General features: G+C 40.3%; 1 protein-coding gene across 7 annotated transcripts in view; it reads left to right on the top strand.

Moving 5' to 3' along the window:
* The window catches only part of MYLK (myosin light chain kinase), a 424,364-nt gene that overhangs the window by 145,909 nt on the left and 262,942 nt on the right, over positions 1–15,513 (top strand). For all 7 annotated transcript variants that reach the window (XM_074301410.1, XM_074301411.1, XM_074301413.1 and 4 more), the window contains one exon: positions 3,166–3,335. In XM_074301410.1, the coding sequence (XP_074157511.1) occupies positions 3,174–3,335 (162 nt within the window). In that variant the 5' untranslated portion in view covers positions 3,166–3,173. The remainder of the gene's footprint in view (positions 1–3,165; positions 3,336–15,513) is intronic.

Genomic DNA, 15,513 nt, shown 5'->3' with positions numbered 1-15,513 from the left:
TAAGCTCCTGGAGGTGGAGGGACTAATTTTTTTGTTTTGCTTTGTTTTTAAATTTCCTTTGTCTCCCAAGAGTTTAGAACAGAGGCTGGCACATAGTAAAGTGCTTAAGAAATGCTTGATTCATTGACAAGAAGGCTTCATCCTTATCAACATATTCGGAGCTCCATGTTCTCTGCAAAACTGTGATAGATAATTTTTTAGAGCTTTTTTTATTAAGATTATGAAAAAATAACCCATTCTCTTGCTGACTGTATGCTGCATTTGCAGGCATAAGACTGTAATGTGATTCAGCAGCTATCCATTTGCTAGGTTTACAAATCCATAGCTGTACCATTAGTAGCAGATACTCCATTTTAAATCATGAAAATGTAAAAATATAATGTTCTAGCAACCACCTGTTACTTGCCAACACAGCCCCAGCCGTCCAGCCAAGGTTGCTATCACTCGTGTGTGACTTGTGTGATCCCATCTTGCCTTTATGTGTCATTCTCTAAATTTGTGTAACAGTAGACATCCCATGAAGCATGCATGGGAAAGGCTTGGGCCCCAGTCACTTTCAGAGACACACACATGTGCTTATTGCTGAAGCTTGACCCAGACCTACTCCCACATGTGCTGTGCTTTGAAAAGTATTACACATGGAATGGTCCTTCTTTCTCTTTCCCGTCTCCCATCTTCAATAAACCCTTTTCTTTGGTAGGGAGGCTTTCCTCCATGCAGAATTGCTCTTCTAGACTTATTTTGTTTTATTCTTTTTCACTCATTATGCTATGTTCTAACCAAATGATATGCTGGGTTTTCCTCAGATGTGGCATTCCATCCCCTGCCTCCATGTCATTATATAGACTGCCCACATGTCTGGAATGTATATATGCTTCTTAGAATCCTTTTCTTTCTCCAGGGCTTGATTTGGCTGCTTTCTCTTATTGAGAGTTTCCTGTTTCAGGAAAGCTATTTTTTTCCCTCAAATTTTCCATTTGCTCTTTCTGTGGATTCTACCAAATGTCATCTATTGAATCACATTTCCTTGAAAAGGACACTTGCTTTGGGGTAAGAGTATAGGGATTCAACTTTTCCTTCTGTTACTCACAAGTTATATGACCTTATGTTTTTCTTAGCCATAATCTCCTCATCAATAAGATGAAGACAGTTGTATTAGAACTCTCAGGTTCTATTTTACTTAACCTCTGTGATCCTGTATGTGATTTCCGTTACATTATTGTTTCTATGCCGCTTTACCCCAAATACTTTGAGGGAAGGGACTGGTTTTCAGGTGTATTTTTTTTTTTAACATCCTCAATACCTACCATGATGTTTTATCTACAATTAAGAGATTAATAAGGGCTCGTTGAATCTTATGAATTGCATCTCCTTCAGGAAGCCTTATCACATCAACCCTGGCCTCCTCTTCCTTTTGTTAGAATAGAATAGAAAAGAATAGGATAGTGTGGTTCATAGAGCCCTGGGGGCCTCCAAGGCTCATTCAGGCATTCTGCAGCACTGAAATTATTGTCATAATAATATTAAGGCATTATTTGCCTGTGAAAATGCTCCTCCCTTTTCTGACTACATACTTGTGTGATGCTAGATTTTCTTCATACACTTCAACCAAAGTAACATTTCACAACAGATTGAATGCAGAAGTACATAGAAGACTCCAGCTGTGTTCTATTAGATTAGACATTAAAGAAATTTGCAAAAACATGTAAAATCATGCCATTCTTCTCAATAAATTTTTTTTTTTTTTGGAAAATATAGAGCTTTTTCCATAAAAGTTATTTTATTTCTCCCAACATAAACTTGATTTTTTGTCATTTTTATAAGTACATGTATTTTAGTTTTATTGATTTAAATTTCTACTACAGCAAATGTCAATCCACATCACCCACATAAAAGTTCTTTGGGTTCTTCAGTAATTTTTAGAATGCAAAAGGGTTCTGAGACCACAAATTTTGAGAACCACCGGACTAGGAGAATCCCAGAAACAGAAACAATCCCCATCTCAGAAAGTAGACTCGTCTTCCATTTCTGCTTTGTATTGGCCATCCCATAAGCCGGGAATGCACTTCTTACCTCTGATAGAAAGTCTAGGTCTTTGTAAGATGAAACTCAAAATCTTTTCCTGCTTTCCCCAGCCAGTGCCCTCACTCCCAAAATACATTGCATTCACTTATTTGCTGAGGCAGCTGGGGCTAAGTGACTTGCCCAGGGTCACCCAGCTAGGGAGTGTTAGTGTCTGAGAGCAGGTTTGAACTGGGGTCCTCCTGATTCAGGGCGGGCGCTCTACCCACTGCGCCACCCAGCTGCCCCCTGAATGTCACTTTTTACTCATAACTTGCATGAAAACATTGAGGGCACATCTAAGAATTTTTTATATCACCCAATGTTGAGAAGGAAAACTAATTCCATGGTGACGGCATCAGTGTTTAAAAACCAGATCTTGAAACGTCAGGGAACCTTAGGAAAGTAGAGCCCTATAAGATGCCCCTGGGAGTAAAGTCGGAGAGTGCAATAACGACGTATAGGTGAAGAAGGGGTTTAAGATCAAGGGGGCGGGGCAAGTGGAATAAACTTTGCAGCGAACCCCGCTTCGCATCTAATTTGTATCTGGCATCCGTCCCCTTGCTGTTGATGTTGTGTGCATTTGTAGGCCCAGTCATCCCCCCATTAGAACGTGAACTCCCTCACTTTTTGTGCTGGCACCCCCGATTACTGGTGCCTGACGGGCACCTCGTGGTCGCCCAAATATTTGTTGATTGACTGAGTCATCTCGAGGGTCCGGTCCGGGACCTGCCCCCGACGGTTTTAATCAATATTGACAGACTGACTGAAGACGGCACGAACGCTCTGAAAAGCCTTCCAGGGGAAGAGGGAGAGGGAGAGAGTCCTCGGGGCCCTGCAGAGACCGGGGCTGCCCGGGGCCAACAGCCAGGCCAGCGCAGGGCTTTGGGCAGTGGTCTTCCCAAGCGAATCTGTGTCCGCAGGGCCGGGGCCTGCTCTCTCCCTGGGGCAGGAGCTCCGAGGAGTAGTGCTGGTCTGGGGGCGGAGCGGGGTAATTAGACCTGAAGCTCCTGTAGAGGGCTGAGAAGGGGTGCTGGGCCGGTGGGTGCCGGTGGGGAAGAGGTGGACCTGCACGTGCCGACTCCTCTCCCTCCTCTCTTACAGCTAAGGCCATGGGGGACGTGAAACTAGTCGCTTCAACCCACGTTCCCAAAGGCTCTCTCAATGCTCCATCTTCAGGACGCGGCTCCTCCCTAAAGGAGGCCCCCACCTTCCTCCTGCCCCCCAAGAGTCTCTGCGTCCCGGAGGGAGGCACAGCCAGGTTCGAAGGGAAGGTAAGGCTCGCCAGTAACAGAGGCTCAGTGACATTTTTCTCCCTCCTGACTTTCCACTTTATTTAAATTTTTCTAAACATGTAGTCAGTAACAAGAACAAACATTCAGATACCAAACGAATAAAAAATGATCCTACAAGAAACCATTAACGTCTGTTGTTTACAGCTTGCAGAAATATGCTGTTTACTTCCTGACGTTGTCCTTTTGAACTCTCCCTCTCTTCTCTCCCTCTCTCTCCCTCTGTCTCTCTCTTTCTCTGTGTCTCTCTGTCTCTTTCCCTCTCTCTGTCTCTGTCTCTATCTCTCTGTCTCTCTCTCTGTCTCTGTCTCTCTCTGTCTCTGTTTCTGTCTCTGTCTATGTCTCTCTCTTTCTCTGTGTCTCTCTGTCTCTTTCCCTCTCTCTGTCTCTGTCTCTATCTCTCTCTGTCTCTCATTCTCTCTGTGTCTCTGTCTCTCTCTGTGTCTCTGTCTCTCTCTGTCTCTGTTTCTGTCTCTGTCTCTGTCTCTCTCTGTCTCTGTTTCTGTCTATGTCTCTCTCTTTCTCTGTGTCTCTCTGTCTCTTTCCCTCTCTCTGTCTCTGTCTCTATCTCTCTCTGTCTCTCATTCTCTCTGTGTCTCTGTCTCTCCCTCTGTCTCTGTCTCTCTCTGTCTCTGTTTCTGTCTCTGTCTCTGTCTCTCTCTGTCTCTGTTTCTGTCTATGTCTCTCTCTTTCTCTGTGTCTCTCTGTCTCTTTCCCTCTCTCTGTCTCTGTCTCTCTCTTTGTCTCTGTCTCTCTCTCTCTCTGTCTCTGTCTCTGTCTCTCTGTCTCTCTCTGTCTCTGTCTCTGTCTCTCTCTGTCTCTGTCTCTCTCTCTGTCTCTCTCTCTGCCTCTCTCTCTGCCTCTCTCTCTCTCTCTCTCTCTGTCTCTCTCTCTCTCTCTCTCTCTCTCTCTCTCTCTCTCTCTCTCTCTCTGTCTCTGTCCTTCTCTCTCTGTCTCTCTCTCCCTCCTTCTCTCCTACTTCCTCATCCCCCCTTGTCCTGAATCAATTCATTTAAGTCTTCCCACAATTCTTTTTATTCTCCTGGGAAGCAGAAGCTACTTAGAATCAAATTTTTGCAAAGGATAATCTATGTTTGTTTAATTGAATGTTCAATGTACTTTATAGTCTGATATCTCTTAAAAGGAACACGCAACCACAAATATTATACAGTACTAATCTCATCTAGCCACTTTCACATACAGAGTACAAATGTAGTTGCTTGATTTAGCTTTTGTTGCTTTTTTACTAAGGAAAATTTAAGTACTGTACCTCAGTATTGTATTCTGCCAAGTGGGCATAATAATCCCTGTTCAATGTTTATGTGTATTAATTATTGGAAAGAATAACAAAGAGATTCAAGGACATTAGTGTTATTATGAAGCCTTCTTATAAGAACAAGGGGTAGATAATAAACATTTATTAAATACCATGTGCAGGCACTCTGCTAAATGCTTTATAGATATTATTTCATTTGATATTTACAACAACTCTAGAAGGGAAGTATTATTATTATCCCCATTTTACCGTTGAGAAACTGAAGCAAGTGTGAACCTTGTCTGTGGAGTCCTCTTGACTCCAGTCTCAGCACTATCTACAGCACCACTTAGCTTCCTCTATTAATTGTTATTATTGTTATTGTTATAAGATTCTGTCTTTGAAACTAGAGTGTGTAATCGTGATCTTTTAACCTCTTTGTACATCAGTGTTCTGTTCTGTAATGGGGAGGGGAAAGAAATCATATCTCTAGCATCTCTCACATAGGGTTATTGTGACACTTCAAATAGTTAAAACATGGAAAACATGTCACAAACCCTAAGATGCTATAAACATGAATTCCTATATAGTATGTTAGGAATTCACAGAACATTCTTTCTTTCTTTACTGTGGGGAAGTAGAACTGAAAATGTGTCACCAAGAGAGGAAGGAAGAAGGGCTGTCAGAAGTCAAAGAATCGTTGAACCATAGAATATCTTGGTTAGAGGGGATATTTGATATCTAATTGAATCCCCTCATTTTACAGATGAGGAAACTGTGTCCCAGAAAATTGAAGAGTTTTGCCAAGTTTTTAATCGGTGCTCGTGGATGACACCTTGTTTGTTTCTTTAATAAAACTTCATTTGGGTGGCAGGTTTGAAAAGTTGGATTTAGAGAATAAGCATAACTAAATGGTTTGGAAGGGGTGAACACTGAATAGGGAACACAGCTACCTGAGGAGTTTAAAGGATGTTTTTTTACTTTTGATTATTTGAATGGGATCTTCCCTGCAAAATTTTTTATATGAAGACAATTGGAGAGTAAACACTAATTGCTTTCCAGGAAAATTGGCTGGATAGATGCCCTAGTCCTTTTATTGTCTCCCTTTAATTTGTGTTCTCTAGATCTCCTCGTGCATCCCCACTTGGTCCTTGTTCCAGGATAAGAACTCTTTTTCCGGCTTTCCATGATGCCTCATTACTCCAGCTGGTTGTCTAATCTTGTGCTAGAAGAATAACACTTAGGAGTCCTTACAGTTCAGTGCAAAGCAACTTTGTTCATTCCACTGATTCTGAGCCAAATTCTTATGCCTCGGTTTACCTGCTAAAAGTTTTTCCTGCTCTTATGGACCTAGAAGGAAGGATGATTCCTAACTCCCTGGTCATCTCTTCTGTAACCATGCTTCTGTGTTTCCCTTCTTTGTGATTTGGGGGCAGAGAAGGGATCAATCACTTGGATCCTTTAATTCAGGTGTTTCAAGCAGTTTGGCCTAGTGGAACAATCACTGATTTAGCAATCAGGAGACCTGGGCAGGGTTCCAGGCTCTGTCATTAATTTCTTAACCACTTCACCTCATTTGACCCAAGTTTCTTCATCTGTAAAATGGGAATCTGCTCTACTTAATTTATGGGATTATGAGAATGAAATGATAAATTATATGTGAAAAGGTACTTTGGAAAAGCTGTGCAGATCAGCCCTGCCGAATGATTTCATCATATTCTTTCCCATCAGACATTGGGTAATGACAGCATAGTGGGAGAGTTTTGTAATGAACTTTGCTCGTAATTGCTAAATGGCTCACATTGTATGGCAACTTGTTGGTTCTAGATAAATCTTTTTCTTTAAAAAAAAAAAAAAAGACATTGAAAGTCATTCACCTGCTTGACCTTGACTGGAGCTGTTGTTCAGTTGTTTCAGTCGTGACTGACTCTTCATTACTCCATTTGGGGTTTTCTTGGCAAAGATACCAGAATGGTTTGCTATTTTCTTCTCCAGCTCATTTTTTACAGATGAAAGTCACCCAGCTATTAAGTGTCTGAGGTCATATTTGAACTCATGAAGAGAAGTCTTCTTGCCTCTAGTCATCACTCTGTGTACTGTGCTACCAAGCTGCCCCTGACTGTGATTGGAATCCTCCAAATCCAATGAGAAGACCACATAACAGGGCAGCTAGGTGGCGCAGTGGATAGAGCACCAGCCCTGAATTCAGGAGGACCCGAGTTCAGACACTTAACACTAGCTGTGTGACTGTGTGACCCTGGGCAAGTCACTTAACCCCAGCCTCAGGAAAAAAAAAAAAGAAAAGAAAAAGAGAGAAGACCACATACCAGTTAGTTTTGCGTCCTCCTGTCTCATGAAGCTGCCACCTTAGTTCTCTTGTAAGAGTCTCTGAATGCATCTTCTTGAGGTGTCTCTTCCAACCCATTCTGCACACAGCTGCCAGATTGATTTTCCTGAAGTCCTTATCTAAATGTCATTGTCTTCCCAAGGAAGCTCCCGTGGCTCATCATTGACCAAATACCAAACTTTCTGCTTGGCTTTAAATTTACCATCTGACTCTAAGCTGCCTCACTTGATGTATCACACTTATTTCCCTTCATGCCCTCTACATTCCAGCCGAACTCGTCTGCTTGCTGTTCTCTATGCCTACCATTCCATTTTCCGTCTCTGAGACTTTGCACACAATCCCTGCCCATCTTGACTTATTAGAATCTCTGACATGCTTCCAGGCTGAACTCAGATGTCACCTCCTTCAGGATATCTTTTTCCTTCACCCTTGTTGCTTAATTGTTTTTTCCTCTTTTTGCAACCAAGATTATTTTATATTTATTTTGTATAGTTTTTTTGTTTGTTCTCTGCATGTGAGATCGCTTCATTTTTGCTTTTGCATCTGTCTCCAATGTCTAGCTTAGTGTCTGAGATGTTAATTTTGGTCCATACTGTGATTTTCTTGGTATAGGGAACTCCCAGTGAGAAAATTCTCTTCACCAATGCAAAGCCACAGCTGCTCTGAAATTCAGACCGTTACCTTGGAACCCCTGAGGGATTAAATGACTTGGCCAGAAACAAACAGTGTGTGTTAGAAGTAAAACTTTAATCTGGGTCTTCCTGACTCAGGGGAAAAGTTAGCCTCTCGCTTGAATTAAATTTAACATAAAGACAAAAATAAAACTTAGGGAAGTGACCCATTCCAGTCAGACTCTTAATCTGTCTCAGACTTCTTACAAACACCTTTTGGAGAAAGAAGCTCAGAAGGAGAGTGCACTTCAGCAAAAAAAGAAATGTTTCCCCCAGAGAGATTTTGCTTCAGGACCCTGACTTTAGAATCTACTAGAAAGAAGAAATTGGTTCTTTTGAAGACCTTCAATAAATCTGAATATTCCTAACTCCATGGCAGAGTAACCAATGGTCAATAAAAGTGGACTTTGAGTGTGAGTCACTGACTTGACTAGCGCAAGCCCGCTTGGGACACCAGCTGTGATGAGGCTGTATTTGAAGTCCTTGGCTTCCTGCCCCTGCATCTCTTTGAGCTTCACAGCTGGGGCCACTTAACCCTGGCTTGATTTCATTCCCATTCTGGACTCTGGAGCTGTTCTTAGGCAGGGAATATTAGGAGATCTACAGCAGTTGCTTAGTAGCTAAACGTTGAGTCAGCTGGTAGAGTTCATTTATGGAGCATCTGTTTTGTGTCAGCCAAAGTTCCAGATACTGAGGATATAGTGTCAAAGGAGAAAATCCCTGCCTTCAAGGAGAATATGTTCTACTCAGGGAATATAATATGCACAAAATAATGTGTATTGTGTGCATATTATGTTACTTTGAACATGTGATGTATATATAGGTAGAGTGAGTAAAAACAAGCTGATACAGCTTTGTATCTGTGTGGATGTATGGGCATTCGGATCCAGCCTGTGATTTCCTTGATTCAGGGATCACTAACTGGTCTGCCTTCCAGTTGGACCAGGATATCCTAATTATTCAACAAATTTTAAGCCTTGCTTGGTTCTAAGCATTAGGAAAGCAATCATTGCCTTCAGGAAGTTTACATTCTAAAAGTACTAGACTTGTAAGGGGCAGGGTGGCACGGGACTAAGCTTCAGACTAAGCAGTTACTTGGGACTGGAGCCTGGCAGAGTAGATCGACACACCCTTTCCTGCATTAGGTTGGATTATTGTTCCCAGAGGTGGAATATGAGTGTGGGATGGGTGTTTGATGGCAGGGAAGATGGCAAGATGTCTTTAGCAACTGGTCTCTGGGGTATCCTGGTTGATGTCTTGGGCAGAGAGGCTGTGGGGAAAACTGGCTTACTTCGATCTTTTTATACAGAACAACTTTGCTCAGGGAAATGCATTAACACCCCTTAGATGGAAGTAAGAGTTAGAGCAAGGTCTCTGGAGGTCTATTCTAGACCTGGTGGAGAATAGCTGTTAGCAGAAGAGCAGATGGCTAGTCTCCTGCCCTTTTATCATCATAGCACAGGTAGGGGCAGAGAAAAAGGGTTCAGAAAGGACCTACTGAGGATTTCTAGGATTTGCCTCAATCTATTAAACAGTGGTAGGTATATTTTATTCTTAGCTAGGTAGGTGGTGGTACAACCTAGCCAAAGGGTGATGTGTGGAATAGAGAGATGAGGGGAAGAACTTATAGGGATGTGTGAATTGTTTTTCTGTATTTTATTTTCACTATTCCTGTGTTTCCCTTATGACCTATATAGTGCAATATGTGCAGGCTCATATTTATCACTGTCTGCTTGATTAAGCCTGAAGGCCTGATTTTTCTCTTTCCTATAAATCAGGTGATCTTGGGGAAACAGAAACCTTCCATTCCAGTCTTTTCAGATCGCAACCACCAATTAGATGCCTCCCCCCCCTTCTCAATGCTCTCTTATTTGTGATTATTAAGAGTTATTAAACTCTTGTATAAAAGCTGTGTATCTTTACTACTTCTTTAGCCCTCCTACCACAGGCTTTCTCTTTTCCTTATCTCATGATAGAACTGCTCATCCTCAGGAGACTTAATAAACTACCTTTCTGCTTTCTACTTTGAGTAATCTCTGAATAGTCATTTTCGGTAAGGGTCTTCTACATCCCCCAGAGTGATAAAAGTGTTTCCTATTCCTCTTCCTCAGTCATTTGGTGGGAACCAACAGAGAAAAATAGCCATTTTAAAAGGTCGTTTGACTAGGTAATAGCATCGACTTGTGTGGCTGATCTTTGTTGAACTGCCGAAAATCTCCTCCCATTTTGATTCAGCAGCCTCAAGACTTAGGCAGATTGCATCTTAATCTCTAAAAGACAAGGAAGCTGTAAAAGATACCAATAATTTCAATAGATGCAAACTGAAAGGCAGTGTAGCCTAGTGGATAGAGAGCTCACCTTGGAAACAAGAAGATGAGGGTTCAAGTGCAGGCTGGGGAATCCTGGGCAAATCACTTGACTTCAGGGCTGTCCTCAATTCTCTAAGACTATATGGGCAGCAGAGAAGGTGCTGACCTGCACAGGGGGAAGGAGTTCTCTCACTTAGTAAAGTCAGAGGTCTAGTCCTCTCTCACCTCAGCCATGGATCATGCTGCAGCTCTTCCATCCAAAATGCTGTCAGGGCAAGTCTGACTGGCTTTTTGCCTTATGATAGAGTTGTGGGAAAGTAGAGTGGGGGGGGGAGGGTTAAAGCTGAAATGTTAAAACAGGAACTGCCTTCTTTAAAGGCTACTTCAGTTGGGGAAGTCATCCCATCAAAAAGAACAAATATGTTGAGACACAGGCTAGGATGTGAATTAGATAAACAGAAGACTTTGTATTCCCCCAAAGGAATAGACCTGGAGTAGCTAGATAGAGAAGTGGATAGAGCACCAGCCCTGGAATCAGGTGGGTTCAAATCCAGCCTTAAGTACTTAACACTTCCTAGCTGTGTGACCCGGAGCAAGTCACTTAACCCCAATTGCCTCAACCAAAAAACAAACAAACAAACAAAGAAAAAAGAAAAAGCTTGACAATAACTTTGAATTTGACAACAAATTTTTGTGTTCATCAAAGTAAGCTTAAACAGTGTGCTCAGCTTGTCTTTATGAGGCCACAAACTGAGTTTCTCCTTGGTTATCCAAGCTAGGAATGAGTATTGGCAGAAGTGAGAAGACAGAGTATGGTTAAATCACTGTAAGCCCTGTTTGGGTTAATAGGATCAGTACTTCTCATCATGCCATTTCTCTATCAATTTCCATTAAATGGGAGTGGGGGAGGTCTCACATGAGCTAGAGTTATTAAACTATACTTTACTGATAATAAATTGTAATTTCACAACCCCTATGTTTAAGGTTAAGATCCCATATGAGTTGCAAATAACAGTTTAAGAAGTTGAGCTCTAGTGAATACCGTGTAAGAATTGTTAGAAATTTGCTTTCTCATCGCAAATCAGCACCTTTGTTTATTTGTTTATTTGTTTTTAATAGTATTTTTTTTTTCCAAATACATGCAAAGCTAGTTTTCAATATTGATCTTGGAAAACCTTGTGTTCCAAATTTTTCTCCCTCACACCTCTTCCCCAAGACAGGAAGCAATCTGATATAAATTAAATGTGTAATTCCTCTAAAAATATTTCCATATTTATCATGCTGTGCAAGAAAAATCAGATCAAAAGCAAAAACAAACAAACAAGAAAACAAACAACAGAGCAAACAACAACAACAACAGGTAAAAATATTATACTTTGATCCATATTTGGTCTCCATAGTTCTCTCTTTGGATGCTTTTGGCGTTTTCCACCCCAATTCTATTGGAATTGCCTTGAATCATCTTACTGTTGAAAAGAGTCAATTCCATCACAGTTGATCATCACATAATTTTGTTGTTTCTTCAGCACTTTCTTTACAACCTAGAATCTTAAAAGAAATGTCTCAGGAATTGCAAATCAGTTCTTGTCCAAGGTCAATTTTAATTTTTTCCAATTAATAAACATTCATTTTTTCCTTTCCAAATGAAAATTTTCCATTTTTTCCCAATTAATAAACATTCATTTTTTCCTTTCCAAATGAAAATTTTCCATTTTTTCCCAATTAATAAACATTCATTTTTTTCCTTTCCAAATGAAAAAAAAAAGTCCCTTCATTTTACAAAGTGCTCCATACTTTTCACATGTTTAACTGTGTAGCACTTCTAAAGAGCCACCTATGTAGTACCTCTTCAAGAAGCATATAATGGGATTGGAAGAGCCACACAGAAAGCTACATAGTAGTAAAAGGCAGCCTAGGAATAGTGATTGGAAATGTGCTTTCATTAATATAGGGAACTTCCAGATAAAACAACTCCTTCTTCCAATGCAGGTCAGTACTCTGTAAGATCTTATTTGAGAATTACCTAAATCCATGATTTGGCCAGGATAACCTAGCCTGTATTTGCCGAGAAGGAATCTGAACCCAGGTTTTCCTTGCTCAGAGATCAGCTCTCTTATGATTGGAGAAGGTTGCAATAAGGAGGCAAGATTTGTCTGTGGAATGAGAAATGTCCAGTCTAAGGACATAGCACAGGGAAATAGGTCTGAGGACATTGTGATAGCATGGCAACAAGATTAACCTTGCTCTGTTTTGAGATCAGTGATTCTTAAAATTAGGGGTTCATGGGTTGAGGTAAAAGCTCCAAGTTGGGCAATATTGATAGTTGGGTTTGGATCAGCGGGATGGAATCAGTTTGTGAAGAGCTTTAAATGCCAGAAAGGGAAGAGTTTAGATTTCATCCTGAGGGTAAAATTTATAAGCAAAGGAATGACATAATTCTGAGCAGATGAATAAATGAGATCTGTTACACTAGTGTATCAATCAGTAACTTATCCTTCTATTACTGTGTGTTGGTTCATATGGGATTAGTGTAAGCATTCTTGTCTGAAAAGTTTATAATATAATTAAGGAGATGACATAGTCTTTGAAAAGTTATATCACAATATGTTAATTAAGATGATTAAAATAAACAAATTAACAATTTAATACAATAATAAAAAAAATCTCATGAGATTGTATATCCATGATTGGTTGCCATGAGGTAGCGTAAGAGGATTGCATGATGTCAGTGGAGTGGAAAGGAGAGGACTATTTCACAAGAAACACTTTGAAAGAAGAAAAGATGGCTTGTTGACTGATTTGGATATAAAGGATGAGCCAAGATGACTCTAGGGAGTCTGAGCTTGGCAGAACAGAGAGAGCCATTGTCAGAAATAAAGAAGCTGTGAAGAATGGGAGGGCAAGGCAGGAAAAGAGAACTGGACATGATTGGGGATCATCCGATATGAAATATCCACGATATCCAGCAGGGACAGGATCATCTCCTTAGAGAAGGGACTATCCTCATTTTACAGATGAGAAAACTTAGGGCATAAGAGACATTAAATGATGTGTTTAAGGACATAAAGGTGGGATCAAACCTCTGACTCCATAGTCATTCATTTCTCATGCCACTGACTTGAACTCTGAGGAGCAGAAGGACTGAAGATATAAATGTAGGAATCCTGATAGTGTTATTGACAGAATGAGGGTGCCAAAAAGTAGTAGTTAGTGTCTGAGGCTGAATTTGAACCCAGGATTCCTGAAACTAAATCTAACACTCTAGCTACCTAGAGGCATCTCCTAATTGCTTGTATTGATCTGTACTAATTGAGGGAGTTTTTAAAATCACAAATCTGGATATCATAGTCATTAAAAAGAGAGATTTCATATAGAAAGAGCTTGAAAATTAACAAAGCTTTCTTGTGCATATAATCTCATTTGAGTCATTTGTGTAGAAGTGGTAATTAAAGCTATGAGAGCACAGAAAATCTCTAGAGAAGGGACTATAAAAAGAAAAATGTAGAGAGCTAAGAATTAATCCTTAGGGAATTTCCACCTGGGGTGTGTGTAGAAGAGAGAGAGTAAAAACAGAGAGGGAGAGAGAACCAAGATCCTGGAGTGTACTTTGAGTATATGGGGATAATAATAGCACCTATACTAGAGAGTTGTAGCTATAGAGCTATGGAAATGCTCTGAACTGAAGAGTCCTTTTGTCAAAATCAATCATTTGACAGATGAGGAAGCTGAGGCCCAGGGAGATTAAGTGATTTACCCAACACAGACAGGAAGCAACAGGAGCCAAATATTTCTTCATTTCTCCTCTTAGGAATTTAGGTTCTTCCCTGAAGGGGCTCTCACGTCCTGAACTGTGTGAATAACAAAATATCCTTTTTTAAATTAAATTTTATTTTTTTGTGGTTATTACAAATATAGCTCTGTTCAAGTACTACTCTGACTCCAAGTGGTTTAGAAATGACTCTGACATCTCAAATACTATGCCGGGGGAAAGCAACTTGTTTCCTGGCTGAGTTGGTAGAAGTTCATATCCTAAAGATTAGCTACCAAATCCTTCTTCACTGCTTCCCTTCTTTCTTCTTTCCTTCATTACTTTTCCTTTCTTTTTTCTCTTCTTTCCTTCTTCCCTTCTTCCTTCTTTCTCTTTTATTTCCTTCCTTCCTTCCTTCCTTCCTTCCTTCCTTCCTTCCTTCCTTCCTTCCTTCCTTCCTTCCTTCCTTCCTTCCTTCCTTCCTTCCTTCCTTCCTTCCTTCCTTCCTTCCTTCCTTCCTTCCTTCCTTCCTTCCTTCCTTCTTTCCTTCCTTCCTTCCTTCCAACATAGTTATGTAATGTAACTTGAGACAGAGGATGCCATTTATCATTCTGTTAGAATCTTTGAGTTCCTATCATCTCAACATTTAATATTTTGTTATTTCAATATTTAAAGTGCCTGTTGATTGCCTTTAGGATGCCTCTCAAGGGTCTATATTTCTATCACACATGCATAGTGTCTACAAGTTTGGTCTACCTAAATAAATAGACAAAGCTGTTCTTCATTGGCTCTTCTCTGATTGTTTAGATATAGTTAAAATCCTGTGGCTCAGCAGTGCAATGAAATGTCCAAGAATTTAAGCAGTGTTTTCTGCAGGCCCAAAGAGCCATGTGACTCAAAGGGTTAATTAGACCCATGAGAACCAGCCAGGACAGCTAGGGGCCAGTTGAGGGCAGCAGAGATCTGTAAGTTGAGACTCAGATGGAGGGCCTAAATCCTATCAGGTATAGACTTGGAGAAGGTAGATAATTAAAAGTCATTCTTGGACTTCTAGGAGATTAATCTTAAAGAAGGGAATCCTGAAATCTACTTTCCCCTACCTTATTCTCCTGGTTTTACTCTCATAGTTTCTCTCTTATCACAGGACATCTACTTTAGTTCAAGCCTTCACCTCTTACTTAGACTATTGCAATAGCTTTCCAATTGGTTTTTATTCTACCCTTTATCTAGCCAATCCATTCTCCACATCACTATCAGATTGCTACTTCCAATACATAAATCTAACCACATCATACACCATATTTTATAAGTTAAAATAAAAACTCTTCAGTCTGGCATTCATGGTCTAACTCCCAACTCTATTTCCAGTTATTTCATATTCGTCCCCTTCCCATACTTTCTATTCCAGCCAAAATGTCCTCTTAGTTACTCTTTCATAATATTCCCCGTGCCTTTGTACAAGTTGTCCTTCATATTTGGAAGTATTCCCTCCTCTTCTTTATAGAATCCCCACGCTTCCTTCAAAGTATAGTCTACATACCATCAACTACAGCAAGAAACTCTTCCAATTGATATTCTGAATCTTGAAATAACAACATGAATACATATGGAATTGTATAACTGTGTGTATAGGATTTTTCTTACAATGGATTCCCTAACAGAATGTATACTTCTCAAAAGTAGCAACTGCTACAGTTTTAGTTTTTGTATGTCCAGTACCTAGCACAACACTTTGCATAACAGATATTTTAAAACATTTGTTGAATTGAACAATAAAGTTTAGGGAAAGAAATCAAGAGTAGAAAGCATCAAGAAAAACCCTGAAGGGAG

The sequence above is a fragment of the Sminthopsis crassicaudata genome, chromosome 3 (genome assembly GCF_048593235.1).
Source record: "Sminthopsis crassicaudata isolate SCR6 chromosome 3, ASM4859323v1, whole genome shotgun sequence".
In the NCBI taxonomy this organism is placed as follows: Eukaryota; Metazoa; Chordata; class Mammalia; order Dasyuromorphia; family Dasyuridae; genus Sminthopsis; species Sminthopsis crassicaudata.
This window is presented reverse-complemented; position numbering and strand designations above follow the sequence as displayed.